At 53.1% G+C, this 23,103-nt stretch overlaps 1 protein-coding gene across 1 annotated transcript in view; it reads left to right on the top strand.

The window, feature by feature from the left end:
* PLXNA2 (plexin A2) overlaps positions 1–23,103 on the top strand; it is a 179,638-nt gene that overhangs the window by 89,630 nt on the left and 66,905 nt on the right. The window contains exons 5-8 of the mRNA XM_056361787.1: positions 15,023–15,123; positions 20,098–20,221; positions 21,279–21,432; positions 22,650–22,746. Coding sequence (XP_056217762.1) covers positions 15,023–15,123; positions 20,098–20,221; positions 21,279–21,432; positions 22,650–22,746 — 476 coding nt within the window. The remainder of the gene's footprint in view (positions 1–15,022; positions 15,124–20,097; positions 20,222–21,278; positions 21,433–22,649; positions 22,747–23,103) is intronic.

Here is a 23,103-nt window from a genome sequence, read left to right as displayed (position 1 = left end):
AGCGTAATGTAGTTAGAGAGCAATACTTACTAAAAAGCCATGGAGACTATGGCAGTGTTCCTGGAGCAAACCAGTAGTAGGACCACAGTCAGGCTGTGAAAACAGTAATGATACAACTCTGACCTTTAAAGCTACTTAGGGCATTCAAATGCTTTCGATTTTCAAGGCTCTATAAAATTACACAAACCAGCCATGCCTGTGACTTTCCTCTTAGGTTTCTGCAGTATTTAAACAATTTGAAGAACCCTGAAATGGTTCATAAAATGGGGAATTGAGAGTTGCTTGTGTGCTTGCAGTGTGCAGCAGACTTTCATGAGGGGCTACAGAGAAGAAGCCATGCAGGGTCTGGGGTCGCTGCGCTGAACCTCCCCACACAGCCCCAAAGCTCACCATCCCCGTGGAAAGGCCATGTCCCATGGGATGTGGGCATCCAAGGAATGAGCCCCCAGCCCCCCCAGCCAGGCTCCCGCTCACCCAGCCTGGGGTGTGTGATGCCTTCCTGGGAAAGCAGAGAGGTAAGCAGGCATCGTAGGAGCTGGAGGGGCTGGAAGCCGCCGTTTTCTGCTCAGCCCATTCTCTGGGCAGAGCTGCTGTTGAATAATAATGTCAGTCACACGCGAGGTGCAGGGCAGAGCTGAGGTTGGGCTATTTAAATGATACTTGCGTGTGCCAAGAAAACAAACAGAAAGGGCCAGTCAAAGCTTTTCAGTGTCATTGACACCCTCGGACGTGCCAAAGCCAGGAACAAAGCCCGCATTGTCGCAGAGCACAGCCTGCCAGTCTGTTCGGAGCGGGCAGATGCAGGGTTGCCCACCCTGCTGTGCCACGGCCAGTTGGCCACGTGGGGTCCCTTTCAAGGTGGGTGGCAAGACACGTCCTCCCGTGCAGCCCTGGGCTTTCTCCTGAGCACAGAGGGTAAACAAAATGTGGCCTCCATGTCCCCATGCATGCCAGGGGTGGCAAGTGGCCAGGCACTTGAGGGGGGATGCTGTAAGGGCAGGGGTGGGGAGAAGCCATATGGCAGAGGGAACTCCAGCTCTGCCTCCATGGCGGGCACGAGAGCGGTGGCATTGGGACACTGGCCCCAACATGGGGTCTCCCAGTTGTTTTGGGGCAAATTGCTGCAGACCTTGTCTGTGTGCCCCTAGAAAGTGCTGTGCGGAGACCTCAGGCTGAGCAGGCCCTGGAGGAAGAGCAGCAGCGGTTCATGGAGGCAGCCCAGGAAGGGGAACATGTTGCTGCTCCGCCTGGGCTGCAGCCCTTGTGCTGTGCCCCATTGCACTGCTCTCACCAGTGCTAGTCCCTCATCTATAAACTGAGGATAATGTTTCATCTGCTTCTGGGAGCAGCTGTGGTCTATTATTCTGTGTGTACACATGTTGCCCATTCCAGCAGGGCTACAACTTCTCCTAAAGCTCCTGGGCATGCCAGAAACGTAGGGAACATGCTGTCATTCCGGGACACGGGGTGCTGGTGACCATCGGGTGCAGCCTCAGGTCCCTGTGGGTTTGGCTGATTTGCTCCATTGTGGTACATGCAGCAATGGAGCAAGGCAAGGGTTAAGCACGGGGCCCCACTGGAGAGAGGGAAATAACCAGTGTGGCAGGGGAGCTGGAGGGAGCCGTGGGGTCCCTCGCTCTGCAGCAAGCGCTGGGCTCCAGCTGCCTCCCATACATATGCTGCTCATTTTTCATACTGAACACAGCTGCCGCCAGCATCTCTTCCTACCCCTGTTCCTGCCAGTTTTATGAGAAAAGAATAAAGAGGGGAAACACATAACTGCAGAGGTTCATTTGCCAATTGTCAGGCTGCCGGTGCATCAGAAATAGAGTCATCGGTCTGCTTCCTCCACCTTGCCGGAGCTGCGCAGGCATCTTTTCATTAGCAGCATTATTTATTCATGGCCCTCCCAAGCTGCTCTCCTTTTTGGAAAAAGGGACCTGCTGATGCTCCTGTTTTTTTCCAGGGTGGCTTTGGCCTCCATTAGCTTGCTCCGTGGGTGGGTGGGACAGGAGAAGCTGCCTTTCTTGGAGACCTCAGTCTCTACGCAGGGGTGAAGCCCTTCTCTCCGCCGGCGGGCTGCGATCGATCAGATCAGCAAGGGCAGGCACCAGCGAGCGGTGGGATTGCTGGCTACCCCTCTTTCTTTAGCTTGGTAATTAGAAGCTCTCAGAGAGAGGGAAAAGAGGTCACACATGGAGTGGGCCTATTAACCCTGTCCCTTGCCAGCTACCCTGCAGAGAAATGCCCTTGGAGCAGCTGCTCTGGTGCGGGCTTCCAGCAGGAAGGCAGCTGAGGGGAGGGAAGATCCCCCTCCACCTCCGCTGCCCCAGACACCGGCGGGGATTCACCTCCCATGGGAGGTCTGCACCTGAGAAACACAACACCAGGGACTAAATTTTGTCAAGAAGTGTTGGTAGACTCATCTCTTTCATACAGCGGTAAGAACCACCGTGGTGGTTCCTTGCGCCCATACCCTGCCAGAGGCAGGAGACAGCAAGCAGGTCAGTTACCCACTGGTCCTTCTCCTGGTGCATCCTCACAGATTCCTGGCATTCCTAAGTTGGCCTTAATGAACTGATCTGCAAGTCAGTGCCATCTACTTTCAGCCTCCTGGGGTAAGGCTTGCACTTTTCGATAGCTGGGAGGACCTTCCCCCCCATTTTCAGCCTCACTAGAAAGTGAGGGCTACCAATTTTCATGCAGGCTGGTTTATTTTGTGGTTTCAGTCAAAGTCCTTTCAACCCCGTAGCTTTTCTGAGAGCCGGTCTCTGTAGGTGGACTCAGCAGCAATCTGCAGGATCCCCCTCGCAGTCTGCCAGGTCTATTGCTGTACTGACGCCAGTGATATTTATGGAAATATATGCAGAAGTTCCTCAGGCTCTGATGGAGCAGAAATAGTTTCATGGCATTATTTGCCCAAAATGCCACCGTTTTGAGTGTTATATCCGGACAGTGAGAAGCTGATGTCAAAGTAACTGTTTACAGCGGGAGCTGATATGGCTTCTAGGGACAAGTGACTTAGCATTGCAGCACTGGGAGCATTAATGCAGCAATTCTGAAGTTTATGTATAAGCTCTGAGCTTATATCACCTCTGCCTTTCATCAAAGCAATACCATAGCCCCAGAGCTGCTCTTTGATTCTGTTTCTCCCATACAGCAAAACACCAGCCCAAGGAAAAGCAGGTAAAGATGAAAGCTAAACTCTTTGCCCAACCTTCTCTGGCTACAAAAACCATTCCAGCTTTTATTGCAGATAATGGGAGGCCCTTGGTTAGTTTTCCCAGTTTCCCAGGGGCACTTCCAAGCCGCAGGCGGTGGTGTTTGCTCGGCGGTGTGCAAAGGGAGGGGAAGTAGGTGTCTAAAGTGCTGACTTGGGTGGTGGCACTGAAAATGAAGTCACGTCCCAGAGGATGGGAATGTTGTGGGGAAGGTTTGGTGGGTGAAACCCACAATGTTGTGACTTGTGACCCAGCGAAACCCCTAATTGTGTGTTTAAAGTAAACCCCAGACTAGCGCTGTTCCTTTTGCCTCTGTCTTGGCAAGTTGCCTTTGGCTTTGAGGGCTCCTATCACTCATCTTGTGGTTAGCTGGTCAGGAGTCACCCTAGTAGTTAGGAAAGGAATGTTAAAGGCCTGTTGTGCAAACCAACCGCTGTCTGAACAGACTTTGTTTTCAATGTAAATCTGCTGCAGGGAATGATTTAACCTTCATTTATTCTTTTTTTTTTATTATTATTTCATTAAATAAGATTTATACAGGTGTAGTATTGGAAAGGTCATCCATCCCCCAAGCTGTGGGAAGAGCTCTGCGCATTCCTCCCTCTTCGCTTTCCTGCTTTACCCCTCGTTTTGGGGTGGGAAAGCACAAAGACTGGGTTTCGTTGCCTTCCTGGAAAGTTAATTTATATCTGCATGGTACACACAACCCCCTCAGCCCTCCTGCCCCCCATTCCCACACTTAATGAATCTTCCACGCTCAGCAGTATTTTAGCTGGAGTAGCCAGGAGCCCCATTCAACCGCTGTGTAGCCTTTCCCCAAGGGATTTTATCCCAGCTGAGGGGAAACTGGGGGGGTTATTCCACTCCTCTCCCCAGGGAAACATCAGATGATGTATCCGATGACTGCAGCAAGGACTGGGGTTTGGGCTCAGGTTCTCTGGCTTGCTATGCTGCTAGCGATTTGCTCTGCACTTTTTCTTCACGCTGTTCCTCTTGCACCTCTGAAATGAGTTACGTTTTTCTTGTTTACTGATATGTTATGTGGCTGAATGTGAGGTTTTTGCAAAGATATTTGAGATCCCGTAGCAGCAAGGCATCAGTGATTTGACACACTAACGTCAGTGGGCTTGCAGTCGTGCTCTGTTTAGCCTGTCAGCTGGGCTGGCCATCCAGCTCTGGGCGAAGCACCCCTAGTCACATAGTGAGGACCTCAGCCAGGCAGGAAGGTTTGCAAGGCAAGGCAGCAGAGCTGGAAAGGACGATTTGCAGCTTTCCTAGCACCAACCTGTTCTCTAGGGCTTTCCTGAACCCAGAGAACAGATGGTTAGGCTGGAGGCTGGGATGCAAGGACAAGGGACTCTTGTTGACATTACCTTTACCAGAGTGCCTTTCATCATTAGCATGTAAATGCCACCAAGCACCCAGGAATTATCCATCTATGATCTCTTCATTAGAAGAGGCCTCTGATCAGGTTAATCTCACTTTCCCCGTGTGGAAAGGAGGATGCAGAGCAGCTGTATCCACCAGCAAATGAAGGTAGAATGAATTTCTGAGATGGAAGGATGTTGCGAGCATCAGGTTTTGAGCGAGTCGGCAGTGATTGCTTTGGCTCTTGCACAGAAATGCAAGAGCTGTGACAGCGGTGTTGATGGTGGTAATTGAGACTAATGGGACTCGTCCTCTGCAGCAGGTGCCCTGGAATACGTGTGCGGTGGATGCTGCCTGGCCCAGGTCTCCTGCAGAGAGGAGGGGAGCGGTGGAAGCTTCCAGCCTGGTGCATTTTTTCAGCCTCTCAATGGTCTGCTCTCACTCCTGGGAAGCAGAAGCCAAAGCAAGCATGGGGGAGGGTGGAGGAAATGTGTTTTAACAGTAAATATGGCCTTGTTATTTATCAATGCAGAGTAATTGAAGTGATTTCATGTCGGTTTTAAATGCAGTGCCTAGGGATCTAATCTATCTGTCTAATATTAATGGGTAATATTTGGTTGCCTCATTCATTCATTACTGTTTTCATTAAGACTCTAATCCCATTTAGGAGTCTGTTTGTCATTTTAAACTCCTCTGTTTTATCTTAGCCTGCCACAATCCTTTTTAACAACTTAACCGAATTCATGAGTTCTAGGCTAGCAGCTTGGGGGAAGGGGCCTCTGCTGTCTGGCATGTGGTTTTTATGGGGAGAGAGGAAAAACAGACGGCTGAAGGCAATTGCAAGCAGCAGGCACTGAGCTTTCCTGCGATACACACCACTGAGATTTAAGTCTTTCATAACAGAGCTGGATGTCTGCGTTTCAGAGCATGGAGCTCCTTTCTCTGACACAGGGAGTGCATTGACACTTACTCTGAAGCCTCCATCATCTCCAAACCAGTATAAGAAGCCGCTTGGAGCGGGGCTGCTGTTTATAAATGCTCAGGGTGTTTCCAGATGGCCGCTATCATTCCCTCCAGGGTGTCCCCACTTCCAGTCGTCATCACATCGTGGATGCTCCTTAACACCAAGGCCAGGGAGGCGTGCTGATGAGGGCTGTGGGAACGTACCTGGAAATGTTGACCCCCAACAACATCTGTGCTGGGGCAAACTCTGAGCAGCACAGTCTTTGATTTTGAGGTGGAGCAAGCTGCATCGGCGCAGCTGGGAGCCACCAGCCAGGCGCTTGCACCAGCGCTCTGCCCAGGGAGCAAACATCCCGCAGGAGATGGGGCCGGAGGACGGCTGTTTGCTGCAGGCAGCAGGAGAGAAGGTTTGTCCTGCTGTAGCTTGTGTTGCAATTATTCCCAGCTGGGCATCTCCTGACTGCAGCCCTAAGGACAGCGTGGCTGTTTGCTGTCCAAGCATGCACAGTGTAGGGACAGAGTTAACACAGACCTGTCTTTTTCCCGCCTAAAGCCCTGTGAAGCCATTGCACAGAAGAAATAAAGGGATTTCTATAAAGTGAACTGAGATCCTCTCTCCGAGGAGGAAACAGCAGAGCCTGAGATGCCCCCACCTGCACCGTCCAGCGTGACCGCTGCAGACCGAAGCACCAAGTCAGAGCCATGACCGGGGCATTCCATGTCACAGAGCAACCTCTTCCCACTGCCTGATGCTGAGAGCTCTGTCCCCTGTCCTAGCTCTCCTCCTGGCCGAGTCCCCATGCCCTGGGGCTGGGAAGTGCCCGGGAAGCCTTGGTGAGGTTCCCACAGCGCTGCCGGGCATCACCTGTAGTGCCGAGCGGGCAGTGGAGCTGGGCATCCCCTGAGCTGCAAGGCGTCCAAGTCTAATTAGAGTCCCAGGGAATCAAACCATTGTGCTGTTAATGACTCTCTGGCAATGTTCTGACTAAAACAGTAATTTTAACAAGTGCAGCCCAATTGTAAGTGTGCGTTGAACACCTAATTACATTGGTTACAACTCCGAAATTATTCCGAATTCTATTTTTGCCGCTTCCTTGCAAAACAGAGAGGGAAAGAAGCACACACTTTATAATTATTCACCTTAATTAATTTTCTGAGCTTCTGCTAAAACTTATAAATGACTGCAGGGAGTGTGCTACGAGTTACGTGGCAGCAAGGCAAAGCACCGAACGTGGAGGCCGTGAACTGATGCGAGATGAAAGTTTACTGTGTTGGATAGATCCCCACCTGAGCCCAGAAATTTTGGAAAGCTGCTCCCTTTTCATCCTTATTAATTAGTTCCCTTGAGGCCTGGACTAATCAGGGCACTGCTCATTGGCTGTGTGGCTGTGGCAGGGTGGTCTCGCCGAGCAGTGTGCTGTTCATCAGAAGACAGTGCCAGCGCTTCAAGAAGTCACTTCTGATGGCAGCAGTGATGTCCCTCAGCAGGGATGCTTGGATGTGCCATGTGGCCGCTCCAGGCACATCAGCCTCTTATCCTGAAGTCCGGAGCAATTCCAGAGGGACTTCCCATGGGCAGCAGGGAGTTTGTGTCACCCCGGCCGATGCCAGCAGCACACAGAGCTGTTGCGGAGGATCTCCCACCCGGACGGAGCAGCAGCGCTGTGCAGCACGCCTGGAAAGAGCCTGATTTCCAGATACTCACTTGAACTTTTTTTGCAGTCAAGAGCAAAAATGCAGCTCCCCTGAGGCACGGTGGTTTTCCAGGGGAGGAAACACATGGATGTATTGTAACATAACCTCATTTTCCTGGTGGAGACCTTTAGCATCTCATTCTTCATTATTAGTGTGTGTACACATTTATCATGTTACCCCCTTTCCTTGTCAAGTAGAGTTTCTGTGGTCAGTTCTGCGGGAGAATAGAGCAGCTTAGTGTCCCAAATGAGCCAGATACTCTGCTGAGGATCCCGTATGCCCCAGCTGTGGTGCACGCCGCGTGCGTTAGGGTGCTGCACCGGGCTCCCCAGCCAGCACCATGCGGCGCAGGAGCAGCGTGGGACACAACTGCTGCGGGAGAGCTGGGCAGGAGCGAGCATGTGGCTGCACCTCTGCGGTCCCGTATGACCTGATTATTCAACCCATAAATTTTGCTGCGTTTGCTTATTCCAGAAGCCTGTGTAAATACTTCAGCCAGTGTTATTATTTTTATGCTGGAGATGGAGGAATTCCTTCCTGATCTTGTAGGTGCACAAGGTTTTTCTGCTGGCCTGCTCTCCCATAGCAGCGGACATGCATAGCTGACGTATGGGGATGCTGGACGTGCATCCCCAGCCACGCGTTTCCCAGATGCAGATGGTCCATGCAAAGCAGGAGGGAGAACTGATGCTGCCAAGCCACTTTGGAGAGGTGGCTGTCACATGTATGCTGGCACTGGCATGCCAGGGGCTAACTCTGAGCATGGGGTGGGCATGCAAGTGACAGCATGGGATCCCAAACGCTGTGCACAGCCCGGAGGGCTGCGCTGCAATGGCACAGCTGGGATCCAAGGGAGGGCGAGGCGCTGGGACCCCCATTCCAGGAAGGGGCACGGTCAGTGCCCGTGCCAGACGGATGGTACCCTGCCCCTGTACCACCTCCTGCACGAGTCCGCTCTGCAGCAAGCGAGCAGCATTGTCGCCTGCCGAGCGCAGAGGAGGAGCTGCCAGATTGAACAGACCGAGCATTCGGTGAATGGTTGCAGGCAGCCCATGTTCGAGATGAAAATCCATTTCTCCTCCTCCAGGTTTACATGACACTGTGCTGCCCCTGGGAGTGCGGATGGGATCTCTGCCTGGCACTTTGTTGGTCCAACAAATCTCGCTCAGGTGTTTCATACTGATGCAATGATTAACTCGAGTTGTGGTAAACCACAGGAAAGCATTTGCCTGCAGGAGCCTGCGTGCCAGAACATGAGTCTGCTCCGCGCCCGCATCCTGCTGGCTGCTGCTTGCTTAGATGGAGGAAACTCTGGCTTGAGGAAGTTTTACAGGTTGATCAAGCCTTACTTTGGGGCACTTGCTGGTTTTTTCACTCTTTCTTGCTTCCCAGAGGAGGCTGCCCTAACTTTCATCACCTCTCTTGGGAGCCTAGTGCTGTACATGGAGAGCAGCTGGGTGCCAAGGAGACAGGTATGCTTGGGGAAGGTCTGATTACTCACTAAGAAAGCTATCTGGCCTCCTGTGCTCAAACAGAGCTTGTCCTCATAAGATGCTAATGAGGTTCTTATAGCAGTAAAGCCAAACGCATTGAAAAGGTTGCTTGGATCAGAGTTTAAGGGACTTTCTCCGCATGCATCTGCAGCGCTGTAATTAAATAATCCCTTTGTAGTCATGGAAACATTGTCTCTGTGTCCTCTCCCACTCACTGCTTCTCTGCCAAAAGTTACAGGCGTTGATTTGGTTCTGACAGCCCTTCGGTAGCTCTGATAATCCTTTCTCTGCTGAGCGGCGTGGGAGCGGAAAGCTGGGTCCTCCAGTAGCTGCTGCACCTGTCAGGAGAACTCCCCCTCATCTGCTCCTCGCCTGGGTGCATACCTTCATCTGTTACAGGGACTAAAGGCTGGAGCGGGCGTTCCTGCCTTCGGGGCTCGGCAGCACTTTGGGGACACTCCTCCGTGCTTTTCAGTTAAAACGCTCCCCCGCCACCACCTTCCCCTGCATCCTGGCTGCTGCCCCATGCGATGCACTGGCTGCATCCCGCTCGCTGTTGGGTCTCCTCTGCTCGCTGCTGGCATCAGTCTTAGCATGTCCGAGATCTCCCCTGGCTCTGCTCGAGGCAAGAATAAGGCATTGCCAGATAGGACTTTTCGTACAGCGTGGGGTGGATCTGACCCACGGGGCTGGCTCAGCAAAGCGACAAGTGCTGCGCAGCCCTGCACGCCGGTTTGCTCCTTGGCAGAAACGGTATCACAGGAGGAACTCTAGATTTGAACGGTTCTGCGTGAAGACACAGGGTGGAGAAACAGCAGGAAGAAGAGGCTGTCAAACTTCTTACAAGCTTCTGGGAAAGTTTGACTTTGTTTCCCCCAGCTCTGTCACCCTAACACGTTAATGACTGGAACTGATGAGTCCTCCTTGCTCCTTCCCACACTTTTTCACGTCTCCTGCAGAAGCACAAAGTGGTGTTTTTTCATGAATGAAGGGAAGAATAAAATCTCATTGGAAAGTTCATCAACTTTGGGCTCCTGCTCACTGAGTGATAGATAGCTTTAATTACATTGAACTAGTTGGCATCTCTACTACACTCCCCAAAGTCATTAAAAATAGATTTTCTGTTTGAACTCCAGCACCCCGAGGGGTCTGCAGGCAGTGTGCCGTGGCAGTGGGATGCCCAGGGGCTGTCTCCAGCCAGGGAGGTCAGAGGCCTGTGCTGGTAGCAGGCATAAGCTATGGAAACTTTGCCTTGTTTATTTATTTTATGTATATATTTATTTGGAACTGGATCTTGCACTTATTTTCTCTGGAGGCTGGCAGAGTTTGAATTCATGTGTTTTGGAGAGCCTGTATTGGGTTTTTTGGTTGTTCTTTTTTTCTTTTTGGGGGGTTTTTTTGGGTTTTTTTTTTGTTTTTTCTGATGTTTTGGGTCAGGCAGTCAAGGAAAGCAGTAATGAGACTTTGTCATTTAATTAGTGAGAAGCAGGTTTGTTTCTGCATGGATAGAAGAAAGAGAGGTAGCACTTGGGCTGGGAGGAGGAGTAGTGAGGAAATTCCCAGGAGTGCTGGTTCCTTGGCTGTTGTCCTTCATGCAGATGCTCCTCAGCTCTGCTGAACTGCTTTATCGCTTTGCATTTGCTGTGACCACGCTGATGTGGAGCACTTGTCACCCTGTCTTATCCCCCAGATGACCTGCTGCCTGCTCCAGCAGAGGTATGGTGGTCTCTGGGCTCTGCTGGGGGGCAGCGGTCCATCCCGCCGGGAAGGAGGTGCAGGATTTGAGGCTGCATTTGGAAAATTCCTGCACGCCTCTGCATGGCTTTGGGACCACCTCATGTTTCTGGTAGCTGAAGTAGAAATCTCAAGGCATCCAAAACTGGCACCCACTTTTGAAAGCTCAAGCTTTGCCGTGAGGTCTGCTGGTGCTCCAGGATGGGGCTGGAGTCGAGAGCTCTGCTCTCTGGGGACCGCAGGAGATCGTGCTCCTGCTCTGTGGATAAGTTCATCAGTTCAGGCAACAGCTTTCTTGGAGCTTATGCTGGGGTGGGAAATACACTCCTGAAGTGGTGATAGACCTTCTCAGATGTTTGCTCTGAGTGCCAGGAGCCTTCCTTTGACCTATCTCCTCTAATGTAAACAAAAAGAAGTATTTGCATTTAAAAACTAAATACTGAAAACCAAAGTCTTTTCCAAATAAACCATTCTGCTGCACACAGAGCTGCCCCAGGGGCTGGCAAGGATGAGAGAGCAAATAGACCAGGCTGTGACAGATGGGAGTCACATTGGTTATGCATAGCTGCGAGGTGCTGGTGCCCACTGGGACCGGGATGCCGGGATGGGGATGCCGCAAGTGCCTGTGGCCATGGGAGTGAGGCTGGCAGGCTGGACGCAGCCGTGGCACGGTTTGGGGTTACTGAGCGGGTACCTGATGACTGCACCCACTCCTCTCCTTGCTGCCTTTGGAAAGCTGTAGGCACGGGGCGCCGGCCCTGCACAGCTCATGGGCAGGCTCTCTCCTTCCTCCCTCGCTGCCTTCTCCGCTGCCTTGCCATGGCCAGCTGCCAGCAGTCAGCCACCTCCCAGCGGCGGGCAGCAAACGGCTCCGGACTGGGTTGGTTCTGCTGTATCTGGTTACCGATAAAAACATTTCATTCCTGGCTTGAACCACCTGTGACCGTGAAGTCTGCCAGGGCTGATCCTCCGGAGCCTCGCTCCCCCTTGGCTGCAGAGCCGACTGCGGCGCAGGCAGCAGCAGGGTGTGCGGGCAGGGATGGGTGAGGAGGGCTCACCAATGCCGCCTCCCCGGCCGAGCGGGATCCGCTCCCATCACCAGGACACTGCCGTGATGCCCAGCCACCAGGGATGCGGGTGATGCTGGTGACAGCGGCAGCCTCCGCTGCTGCCGTACCAGAGACCATCAGCAATCCCTCTGCTGTCTTTATCTTTTCTTCTGGTTTTCCCTTCAGAGCTTTTCTGTCTCATTTTCTTAGTTTCCTTCCTGTTCAGCTGCTTCTTTGCCTGCACCCCCTCTTTCTTCTCTTCCTTGACAGCAGTCCATGGCTGAAGGGCATATGGCGAGAAGTTCTTGGACTTGGGAATCCACTGTTCCCAGCCCTGATCCACGTTATTTTTCCTTCCACCTGCAGGCATTGGTGTTCCTTGCCTTCTTTCCCCAGCGCAGCGGTTCACATGCACAAATCCTTTGGTCTCGTAACGATAATTAAACTGGCAGAAAACAGTTTAAAAATACGTAAAGCCGAGAGAGTGTTTCCAGACTGCTGTCAGGAAGAATAAGGGCATCTGAGCTTTACTTCTGTCTGTGAAGGAAATATAGCTTTCAGTCTTCTGTGTTCATGATAGGTATGGGATAACATATGGATATATCCTACTCTTAATGGGATTCCTCTTGTTTTTCCATTAAAATGAAACATATTCTTTAGAGGGTTGGAATATTCCTGATATTTGGATTGCGGATGGTGAGGGCGGTCATTTATGTGTTATTACTGTGAGAGCTCGGCAAATACTGCAAAAACTCCAACCTTTTTCATGCATGCAAATATTAAAATGCCTTCTGTTCCTTTTTTTGAACTTCTTCATTTAAACATTTACTTGGGTATTGGAGCAATGTGGGTTTTCTGGCATTAATTTTTATGAAGGGTGAATTTCAAGGTCACGGGCACAGCACTGGAGAAAAGCAGATGGTTTATTCTCCTCCGAAGTCTTAGACCTTCCTCCAGCCAGGGACCACGGGGTGTATCTGAGCAGTTGGGGCTACAGAACTGCTGACCCAGAGGGACCCTCGGGGCTCTGCTGCCCTGTGACCATCCTTGGTCGGAGCAGGTAGCCCAGCTCTGCCAGTGCCAACCCACCCACCCGCCTCTGCCAGGTCTGCTTCGGGCACCGGGTGCTGCAAAGAGGTGAACGGGTGAAGTTCCCTGCCCTGCATTTTGCAGGCATTGCCAAGAAAGGATCAAATGGTCCCATTTGGGCTAGAAACCTGTGACTTTAGGCATTGTTAAAAATTTCTGTGTGAATTTTAAAGAATTATCATGTGCAGAAGCCACAGCTTCTGAGCAGAGAAAGAACCCAAATGCCTAACATAAAATCATCTGTAATGAACTGTTATTCATATAATTCAAATCCTCTGTTATTTATAGAGTGCTGTGAGAGCATCCAGCTCCTCACAAACATGAAACAAGCCCTGAGCTGCATATAAATCACAGGGACAGATCCTGTCAAGCCTGACATTGTGGGTAAGAGGTGGGGAATTGGCAATGGTCAATGATTTTGGGGCTGTCCTGACCCCTGGGTTGGGTGAGAGCCATCCCACCAACACGGCTCAATGTGCTGGGCAGGTTTAGGGGAAAGTCAGTGGCCTCCTTCGATGCAATCTGCAGTGGCTGGTGTCTCTGGGGGCTGCCGAGAGCCACCGCAGCTCCCGTGGGATGCTCATTTGGTTTGAAAAACATGTTTGCTCCTAGGAAAAAAATCCAGGAGCAGTGCAATGTCTGCATCTCTGGTCTGCGCTGGGAAATTTTGCGTCGTTGCTGATGATGGCAATGATGTGCCTGCTGCCAGGCTGGTGGGCTTGCTCTCATGCCACCGTGATGTCTGTAAAGTGCCTTGAGGACCTTAGAGGGAAGAAGCAAGACGGGGGAAAGCGTGCCATGTGCCGCCATCCGACACACAGATGAGACCCTGCAAAGGCACCCCAGACACCTTTTGCAGCCAGGAGTCAAACCCAAGCCCTTTCTTTATGCCTCTGTGCTATTCCATCACCCTGCATTTCTCTTCCCCGTTTCTGAAGCTCCTTACAGCCATCGCTGGCTAAATGCACGCCCAGCACACCTGCCTCTGCCTCTCGCACCCCTCAGTTCCAGCCAGGGCTGCTTTGCTCCGAGCATACCCCAGGCTGAGCCCTGCGCCTGTCCCCCAGACTTCATCTCGGCAAAAAAACCTACCCAGCCCCGCACATCCACTCGCAATTTTTGTTTTAGGAAAAGCTGTTAAGTAGGGCTGAGGAAACAAGAAGAATAGCAGCCCTATTGGTGTCGTCTTTAGAGAGGAACTGGGTTCTCACTGTGTCAACAGCACTTGGCGTGAAAGTGGCCGTTGTTTGGTGAGACACTGCTCCTTTCACCCCGCGCGCCCCAGCTGCTGGGAGCCGGGTGCTGTTTTGACGGACAGAGCAAGTGCAATGCCGACAGTTGTTTTAATTTTCAGCCAGTTGCAGGCATCGCTCCTGGGGCCCGAGGGGAGCGGCCGGTGCTGCAGGGCAGCTGTGCCAGGGACGGCAGCAATTATTTACAGTATTTGATAATAGAAATGTAAATATATTGAAGAGGCACCAGCAGGGCCAGTGCAGGGGCACTGCGCTGCGGCGTCGGGACAGCAGATGCAAACGTGCCGTGCCCGCTGGAGGTGGAAGGGGATGGGTTGGAAAGATTAAAGTGGAACTTCTTCATTGGAGTCAAGCAATGACCCATGGTTAAAGCTGGGTGTCATTTTGGAGCCTTTGGGGTTTTCACTGCTGATAAAAAGGTCGGGACTGTGCTACACCTCAGCATCGCGGCGCGGACCTTTCGCGTGTGTGATAAGTGCAAGAGGGTGCTTGCAGCAGCGATCCGGGTTGTGCTCCTTCGTGCGCTTCCCTCTCTCTTTTGCTCTGGCATCTCTTGCCTGGGAGAGATGGGCAGCCTGGGGGGGGGGGGGGGGGGGGGGGAGTGTCACGCCTGGGGCAGCCAAGTCCACGCTGGCGCTGGAAGGGCTCAGGGTGGCTGAGGAGGAGCAAGCAGTGAAATACCCACGTAGGTTAAATAAGCTGCCAATCTGCAAAATCCCAAGGAATTTTATTCCCTGCCAGCTTTCCTCCCTGAAGCAGATTCCCCTGCGGCAAATGTAAGATAGCAGACTGTAAATCAGGGAGGAGAGGATGCTGCTTTTGCCGCGGGAGCATCTCCGGGCAGGCAGGTCAGGAGGGTTCCTGGAGAGCTGGCGCCGGCGGTGGGAGACTGGCCAAGCTCTGGGCTGGAGCTTGGCTGCGCCCGTGATTCATGGCATGGCTGTACCAAAGGACTGAGTGACTTCATGACTCGGTCCCCAATATTTCCTATTTTTGGTTGACTTCTGCACGGCTGTTGGAACAAGTGATTTAAGTTTGTGAACGGCTGTTGTGTTAACTTGACTCAAAGCGGTGAAGCAGGACCTGGAGCTGCTCTCATTTTGCTTGCCCACCGTGCAGAGAGGAGCCCTGAGCCCATGTGTTTGCTTCCTTTGCAGGTGTCCCGGGTGCCCGTGGAGTCCTGCGAGCAGTACACGACCTGCGGGGAGTGCCTGAGCTCGGGAGACCCACACTGCGGCTGGTGCACACTCCACCACATGTAAGTCCAGCCTTGACCATTTGGTTTGAGCTGCTGGTAGTGATGATAAAAGCAGCTTTCAAAACCACCGAGCACCTCCCACGCAATCTTTGCAAATGCGAATTAGGTTGAAGTTCCTTAAATCCATTCTTCCCTTCCATGGACATTGCCTGCATTGCAGTGTGAATGCCATTGAAAATCCCTGAGCTCCTGTGAAGAGGTAAAGGAAAACAAATTCCTGCTTGAGGAGTGGTGGGTTGCACACCGCACGGAGGGGTGCCATGGACACGATGGGAAAGCAGAATTGAAAACACTGGGGATTAAGGCCTTGTATTTTGCACACTCTTGCTTGCCCAAGCCGCAAGTCCCTCCCAGTTAACAGGGAATTTTTAAAGGCAATAGCAGACTTGATCATATGAATGCGACTTTGCTTTCAGAGAGGTTGCAGCAGTGGAACGGAGCAGAGCACCAAGCCCTATTAAATGTATCAGGAAGAGATATTTAAATTCTGCCAGGAGAGGTCAGAGGGTCTGTGCTTCAGCCATCCCCGATGGGGCAGAGCCAGCAGCGTGGGGCTCAGAGCTGGCAGCCCCGCACGCACATCAACAGGCACAAAGGGCTGAGGGTTTGGTGGGTTTTTTTTCAGGGGAGCTCCAGGAAACGCTCTCTGCATTCAGGAGGTGTCCGTGTCCTTCCTTTCTCTCCCCTGCCATAATAAGGATCACTTCCTAAGGCGGAAGAGGGACCACCAGGCAGAGGCAGATCGGGGGAGGAGGGGAAAGCCTCGAGGAGGCTGGAAGAGAGGAATAGCAATCCCTCCGGCCGCGTGCCAGCTTGCAGAGCAGCCCTGTTAAATGCATGGAAATCGGCGGAGGCAGAGTTCAGGGACCCGCACAGCAGCACTTGGCCACTTGCCTGAGGAGCAGGTGCTGGAGGGGGAACGGGGAATGGCAGGCTCCTCCGCAAATCCGGCCTGGATTTGGGACCTGTGGGCTTTGGGGTGCAAACGGGCTCCCTGCAGCTTGCTTGCTTTGCAAAAAGTCATTGCCACGCTTGGGAAGATGCAGGAGAACCATCGCAGCCAGTGGCCCCAAGCATCCCGCAGGCTCCACACAGGCTGGGGCCGGCAGCAGTGGCAGAGCACAGCATCGTGGGGCACAGGTGCCCAGGGCATATCTTTTTTTTTTTTTTTTAGCTTTTTTCTTTTCAGACGAGCCTGTCCAGCCCTATAGCTAAGCCACCATATGTGCGGTTGTGTCCGCAAGTCTTTACTGTCACAGCGGCTTTGTCAGAAGGAAGTGCTTTCCACCCCTGGTGACTCCTATCCCTTTAGCTCTTCCCTCAGGGCAGCCATCCCCCCATGCCTTTCCAGCAGTTAGCTAAGAGAAAAGCCACCCCAACCTTGTGATAGTGAGCAGAGAAGGAAGCAGGAAAGGGGCTGGGCTGTATTCAGCATCTGGCCCGAGCTGCAGGGCTGCGGGTGCTGCCAGGAGCCAGCTCTAAGGGTACGAGAGCATCAGTCACCCGGGGACGGTGGGCTGGCAGTGCCTGGTGCTGGGTCTGTGTGGTTGGTGTTGCTCCTCAGGCTCCTGCAGCAGCTCCTCTGCAAGGATCACTGAGCGCTTTCCTAATGCTAATGAACTGAATCTTCATAAACCACCTGGGAAGCAGGTAAAGGTTGTTATCTTCATTTTGCAGAGAGAAAACCCTCAATGTCAAGAGGAGAGAAAAGTGTCATTTCCTCTGCCCTTTTGGCCGTGACATTTCAGCATTAACCTATTCCCAACAAGGGTTTCTTCCCTGATGGCATTCCTCAACCCTCCCCTCAAGCATTTGCAGTTTCCTGGCCTGCTTGGAGCAATGATCATTTTTTAGCTTTTGTCTTAAGCTGTAAATAATTGAGTTTATCTTGCTGTTCCTGAAGCCTCTGTCATATTTGTTTGGAGGCCCCAAGCGCTGGAGTGTTTGTATTTAATTTGTCATCTCTCTCCTCTAATTCTTCCATGTCCTTCCTGCCAGATGGACCAGCTGCTCCTTTGCTCGGTGGAAGGGTGGCGGGTCAGGGTGTGATGCTCATGCTGTGGTTTCTGAGGGCTGGCAGAAAGGGTGAGGGGCAGAAGAGAAGATGTTTTCATCCTTGAGAGAGTAAGAGAGCGGCTGGGCGCTGGAGCAAGTGTGTGTGCGGGAAACACTGGCGCTGAGCCTCAGCTGGGGGTGGGAGTCCAGTTGATTCTCCCTGCTGCTTGTGGGGTTTTACTCCACGGGTTCGGAGTCTGTGTCCTGGGGGTACCAAGACACCCAGGCAGCTCGGGCAGTTTGGGCAAGGGGGGAAGGGCAGGCCAGCCCCTAAGGCAGCTCCTCTCGGGGCACTTGGCATCCACGTTTGCTGTTGCCAGAGGCTCAGCTGGGAGCAGGGACTTGGATGTACTGGGCTATCACAGAGCCAGAAAAAAAATCAAAATTTTTAATGAAGTGTTGAATGAACAGGTACGGATGGAGGTAGACAGACAGACCACTGCCCCATCCCACGTGGCGTCAGGCAGTGTGCCCTGTCTTCCACGCCACCAGCCAGAGAGAAGTACTAAAGGAAAAGTGAAAGGATCGGAGTTGTCCTGGGATAAGCTTTCATTATCCAATATTACATGAAGCTTTCCTAGCGCGCTCGTTATGTATTATTGTCTCTTAGAAGCCTGAGTCAGGGCTTAAGGCTCTGTTGCACAGCAGGGTGCGTGCATACACGTGTGCATACCTAGAATTTAAGGGTAATGATAGTAGTGATGCTCATGAATGAGCTGTCTGTGAGGATTAAATCAGTGAGGCCGGGAAGCAGGAGTCGGTCGTGCTGGCGGCACAGCCTGACCCGGGTAGCTCTGGCAATGAACTTGAGCGCAGGAGGGGGCTGGCTGCAGGCTGGGCGCAGGCGCTGGAGCAGACCCGTGACCGCTGCCCTAAGAGGGGTGCTTGGGGAGGTGGTGGCTGTGGGCAGCGTGTGCCTTGCACCGAGCTTCGAGGAATCCTGCAGGCAGGACATTTGGGAAGGTGCTGATAACCAGCGGGAAGGGAACAAAGGTGCTCGCCCTTCCGCAGGCTCGCCCGGGGAACCTGGGGCAGCAGTGCAATGGCTGAGCCACCCAGCCCTGCCCGGTGCCTCCGCTGTGTCCTCCCGGCCAGGGGCTTGTTTGCCACACAGGCTCATCCCCTGCATGTGAGGGCAGCATCCTTTGCTCCTCTTCTACAAGCAGCGCTCTGGGAGCGAGCAGAGGCCTCAAGGAGATTGTTAGAGAGTCTCTTCAGCCCAGTGGGATTTGAAACCTGCAAGACTTCCATATGCTGCTCTCTGCAAGCGTGTTATTGTCTACAGACCTATTTATCTCTGTTAGGGCTGTTACCATAAATAGTATGATAAAAAAGAGCCATTCCAGCAAGTCAATGAGATAAAGGCTCCAGTCAAGAGCTCACTTTAAAGCTATCTTACAGATTCACTTAAACCTCAATAATTCTTCCTTTGGCAGTATTCATATTTAGCTCCATTATACTCCAGAAAAAAAGGTTTAAAAAGTGAGAGGGTAAGGAGAACAGCACCAGCGTTTGCCAGGGATCATACGGGTAGTTTGGAAAGGGAAAGTGTAACCTCCGCTTTTCTTAATCAAAAGCAAACAGCCACGCTGGGAGGATGGTGGTCTAGTGTTTCAGAGCAGGAAGCCCTGGTTTTGCCAAGCACTTGTCAGCAGCTGGTCAGAGCTAGATGTGCATGGCAAAATGCAGCCTCTGCGTGGGCAGGAGGTGTTTCTGCTGATGCATGTGTCTGGGACCGCCGAGCCGCTCCACAGGGAACCAGGAAAACAAGCAGTTTGACAGCAGCACCTTGTTAATTCAAGTAACATATGCACTCAAGTAACTGTCAGAAGGGAATTTGCTGGTGGCATGTGGGGCTGGTGGCATGTTGGGCTGGTGACAGCATCTTGATCCCCTGACCTTTGCGCCACCATTTGAAATAGGGTCCAAGATCAGCAATGAGTGAAGAGTGATAAAGTTTGCTGATAGCTTATTAAGACCACTAATACCAAAAGGCCAACATGTCATCTGCACCCAGCGAAAGGGCTTGGAAGGAAAGGATTTTCCCCAAAGGTTGTAAACCAGAAAATCACTGAGCGGTTCCAGTGCTGTGCTGCAGACTCTGACACCTGGTCTGAAACACTGATAATTCGGCCTTGGTTTCCCCTTGGGTGCTCCTCTACCTGTTGGAAGCAACTTCATGTCACTCCACCCCAAGAACACCTGCAACAGAAAACCAGGGAGAACGAGCCATCCTGGAGCCCACGGCGTGCGAGGAGCAGTCCTGGTCCCTTTGGCGTGCTCAGAGTTTGCATTCCTGATGGCAGGAACAGGAGAGGGCTGGGAGCCCAAGGCACGAAAACTGGCCAAAGCACAGCCGGCAGCTGCTGGGAAATCCCATTCCCGGCCCGGCCGCACTCCTCAGCTCCAGGAGGATACAATTAATGAACTATGTGGGTTTGTTTTAATTAGAATGGAAGCATCATCTTTGTTACTGCCTGTTATTGCTTTACGGTTTAGTTTCTGTACAGATAGATGATGGATTTATGGCTTGCGGGAGCCCCGGCTGAGCAGCAGCAGAGTGCCTGGCTCATCGCGCACCCGCAGCACCCACTGTCGCTGCTGGCACACAGGGCTTAGCAGCTCTGGGTTGTGTCCCAGTGCAGGCAGGACTAGGAATTGCTCACGAGATATTTGTGGTTTGTCTTTCCTCTGATCCTAGATAATTTTTCAGTGCTTTTTGGTCCTGACCTGGAGGTTGTGTGCAATACCTGATCCCGGTGCAGAGCATCGCCCCCGGTCCTGCTGATAACTCCCCCTTCCCCTGGCCAGGGCTCTGCCCTCCTGTTTGACTTGTCCCCGGTCAGCTGTAGCACCTCGTGCTGTTTGACATCTTCCCTGAGTGCTTTCTCCGTTCTGATGTGTGCTCATGTGTGGCAGGTGCTCCCCGAGGGACAGCTGCGAGCGAGCAGACGAGCCGTACCGATTTGCAGGCAGCATCAGCCAGTGCATGAGCGTCAGCGTGCAGCCCAGCAGCATCTCCGTCTCTGAGCACAGCCTCCCGGTAGGTGCTGCCAAGCGGGGAGGGGTAGACCTGTTGGTGAGAAGCACTTCCAGCCCTTTTCAGGTTCACAGCGAACAGTCCGGTCTCCAGCCTTTCTCCCTTCCCATCGGCACAAATGTTTTCTCATGAAGTCAGCCTCGCAAGGGGACTGGGGAGGAAAGGGGTCATCCGAGCCGCCGCAGAAGGGGGTGGGGATGGCAGAAACAAATTCCCCTTCCCCTTGGGCCTCAGCTCACATTTCCCTTGGTCTGGTTTCATTAGCTGTTGAAAGGAAAGGCTTTGTTTCCCAAAAACCTCATCTGTGAGCTGTGCTCAGGCCTGGCTCTCTGAAGCATCCCAGCTGTTGCTCCCCAAGCCCCCCAGCACCCCGTAGCAGCTGGCCTCACCGCAGCCCCTTCCCACTCCCCACCAGGGCCGGCTGCCCCCGCCTGCCCACCAGCACTTGGTGTCGAAACAGTGTGGGGCTGCTGGGAGGCTGCTCGCCCCTTCAGGCACCGGTCTGCCACGGGGACAGTCCCCACTCATGGCGGGGTTAGTGGGGACTTGCCCGTTTCTGATGGCCACGCGTGCCCAGGGCAGGACTGCCTCTTCCGTGCACGCAGTGGGGCGGTCGCGATGCCGGGAGGTTGTTGGAGCTGTGGTGCGTGCAGGGGGTTCTTGGGGCAGCCACCACTGCTCGTGCATGAGGAGCAACACGCTGCTGCTGCTGTCATGGGTTCCCAGTGTGGGCATTGAGGGTGGCGATGCTTCTGTAGAGCTACCAGCGTGACAAAAAGCTGCCGTTGCCACCTTTCCTGAACCACAGTACCCAAAGGCTCAGCAAGGTGGTTTTGTGTCGCTAAAGAACCTGCATCCTTGGCTTTCTTCTTCCTCCTCCGCTTCCCATGAAAGGGCAGCTGGCCACCTCCTGTGGGCGGATGGGTAATTTCAGGGGGTCAGTACTGAATGGGAAAACAGCAGGTACTGAACATACGAAGGAAACTCGGGCAGTTCTGCCTGCTAACAAGTTGCTGGCTGTGCTTTGTTTCCCCTCTGCCCCTCCTCTCGCCGGCTGCAGCTCAGCTTGCTGGTGAACGATGCTCCAGACCTGACGGCTGGGGTCACCTGCCTCTTCGGCAACCTGACGGAGGTGGAAGGGCAGGTTTCAGGCAGCCGCGTTGTGTGTGTTTCACCAGCAGCAAAGGATGTTCCTGCCATACCTGTGGATCAAGGTAAGTAACTGATTTCTGGACAGTAAAACGATGTCTGTGCTGCCAGAAAGTGCAGCGTAGGTTTGGAAGTATCTGCGGGGTGGAGCAGACCCGTTGGGGTTGCTGCTGCTGGAGAAATTCATGCTCCTGTCAAAGACCATTGAACTCAGGGAGCTAAAAATGCTTTGTCCTTAAGAAATGCCTCCCACGCAGGGACAGATAGGCTGGGAGCAGGCAGCACCGCATGCTTGCCCTGTCCTTGCACCCTCCCTGTGCTGCCAGACAGCTCCCCAGGACAGGACAGGAGCCGTCTGTCCCCCTCGGGGTGGCTCATGAGTGGGGCAGGGGCTCGCAGCCTTGCCACACTGGGTGGATCCGGAACGCGGGAGCCCTCCCCTCGGCCTGGCTCAGCACCCACGAGTAGGTGGATGCAGTTTCTATTTTTCGGTCCTGATCTTTGGGTTGTTTCTTCATTAATGTCACTGCTGTCATATTTGCTCTTCCCATAACCAAAATGCTACTTGCTTAAAACTCATTTTCTCCTTGGCATCCTTCCAGGTGTCAACTGTGCTTCCCTGCTGATATCTTTGTATGTCTAAGGCATTATATGGAGCCTGAGACTTGGTGAACACTGGGGGCTGAGAGCTGCTGTAGTAGCAGGGCTGGCGTAGACTTACCCACAGCAGCTCCGGGAGAGCAATCTGCTCTTCATTAACCCAGCGCGGAGGCCTCTAAAGAGCTTCTCTAATGCCCTTATTTCCAGCATTGTCTCCTTTTCTGGTCTTGGGCTGCTTCTCAGAGTAGATTGGATTAGTGTTCTTATGCTGGAGACAGAATCCCTTAAGGAACAGGATGAGATTCCAAAATCATTTCAACTGTGACCCATGGGAGCGTGTAGCCCCTGTGTCTCCAACGCGTTTTGCCTTCAAGCCTGGTTTGGTTTGATTTGGTTTGGAGGCATTGCTGGAGACGGCCAGCCCTGCACCCTGGGGTGCTCGAGGACGGGGTCTGGCAGGGCGATGCTCAGCCCCCAACTTGGGGAACTGCCGCAGACCTACCATGGGTGGGGGTCCTGACAGCTGGGGAAGCAGGGAGATGAAAGCAACTTGCCTTCCGCTTTGTACCCCAGAAGCAGATGGCTCAGCACACTGGCAGGAGGGGAGTGGGTGCCCCTGTATCTGCTGTTGCTTCCTTCATTGCTGCTGGTGGGACTGACGGGCTCCGGTTTATATCCCCAGACTGGTTTGGCGTGGTGCTGCAGCTGAAGTCGCAGGAGACGGGGAGGACGTTTGTCAGCACAGAGTTCAAGTTCTACAACTGCAGTGCCCACCAGCTGTGAGTGCTCCCCCCCATCCCTGACAGAGCCCAACACCAGCTGAAAAGAGAAAGGACTGGGAAATGGATGCTGGGCTCCGGGACCAGCCTGGGGGGGAGGGCATCATGCTGCTTGGTTCAGCCAGGAGACAGGTGCGGTAGAAGGGGAGCCCACCAGTCGCTGTCTTCTCTGAACTTCGCTGGGTGCTTGTGTAGCTTTCTCTGCCTTGAGAGACGCAGGCGGAGCAAGCCTGAAAAAACCTCAACCTGCTGGTGCCCCCAAGCTGCGCGATCCGGCAACTATGAACTTGGATCCATCTTCGCAGGCAGCCGGCGAAGGCAGAGCAGAGGGTCCGGCCAGGTGGGCTGCAGGCAGCG

Source organism: Falco biarmicus, chromosome 16 (genome assembly GCF_023638135.1).
Source record: "Falco biarmicus isolate bFalBia1 chromosome 16, bFalBia1.pri, whole genome shotgun sequence".
Lineage (NCBI taxonomy): Eukaryota > Metazoa > Chordata > Aves > Falconiformes > Falconidae > Falco > Falco biarmicus.
This window is presented reverse-complemented; position numbering and strand designations above follow the sequence as displayed.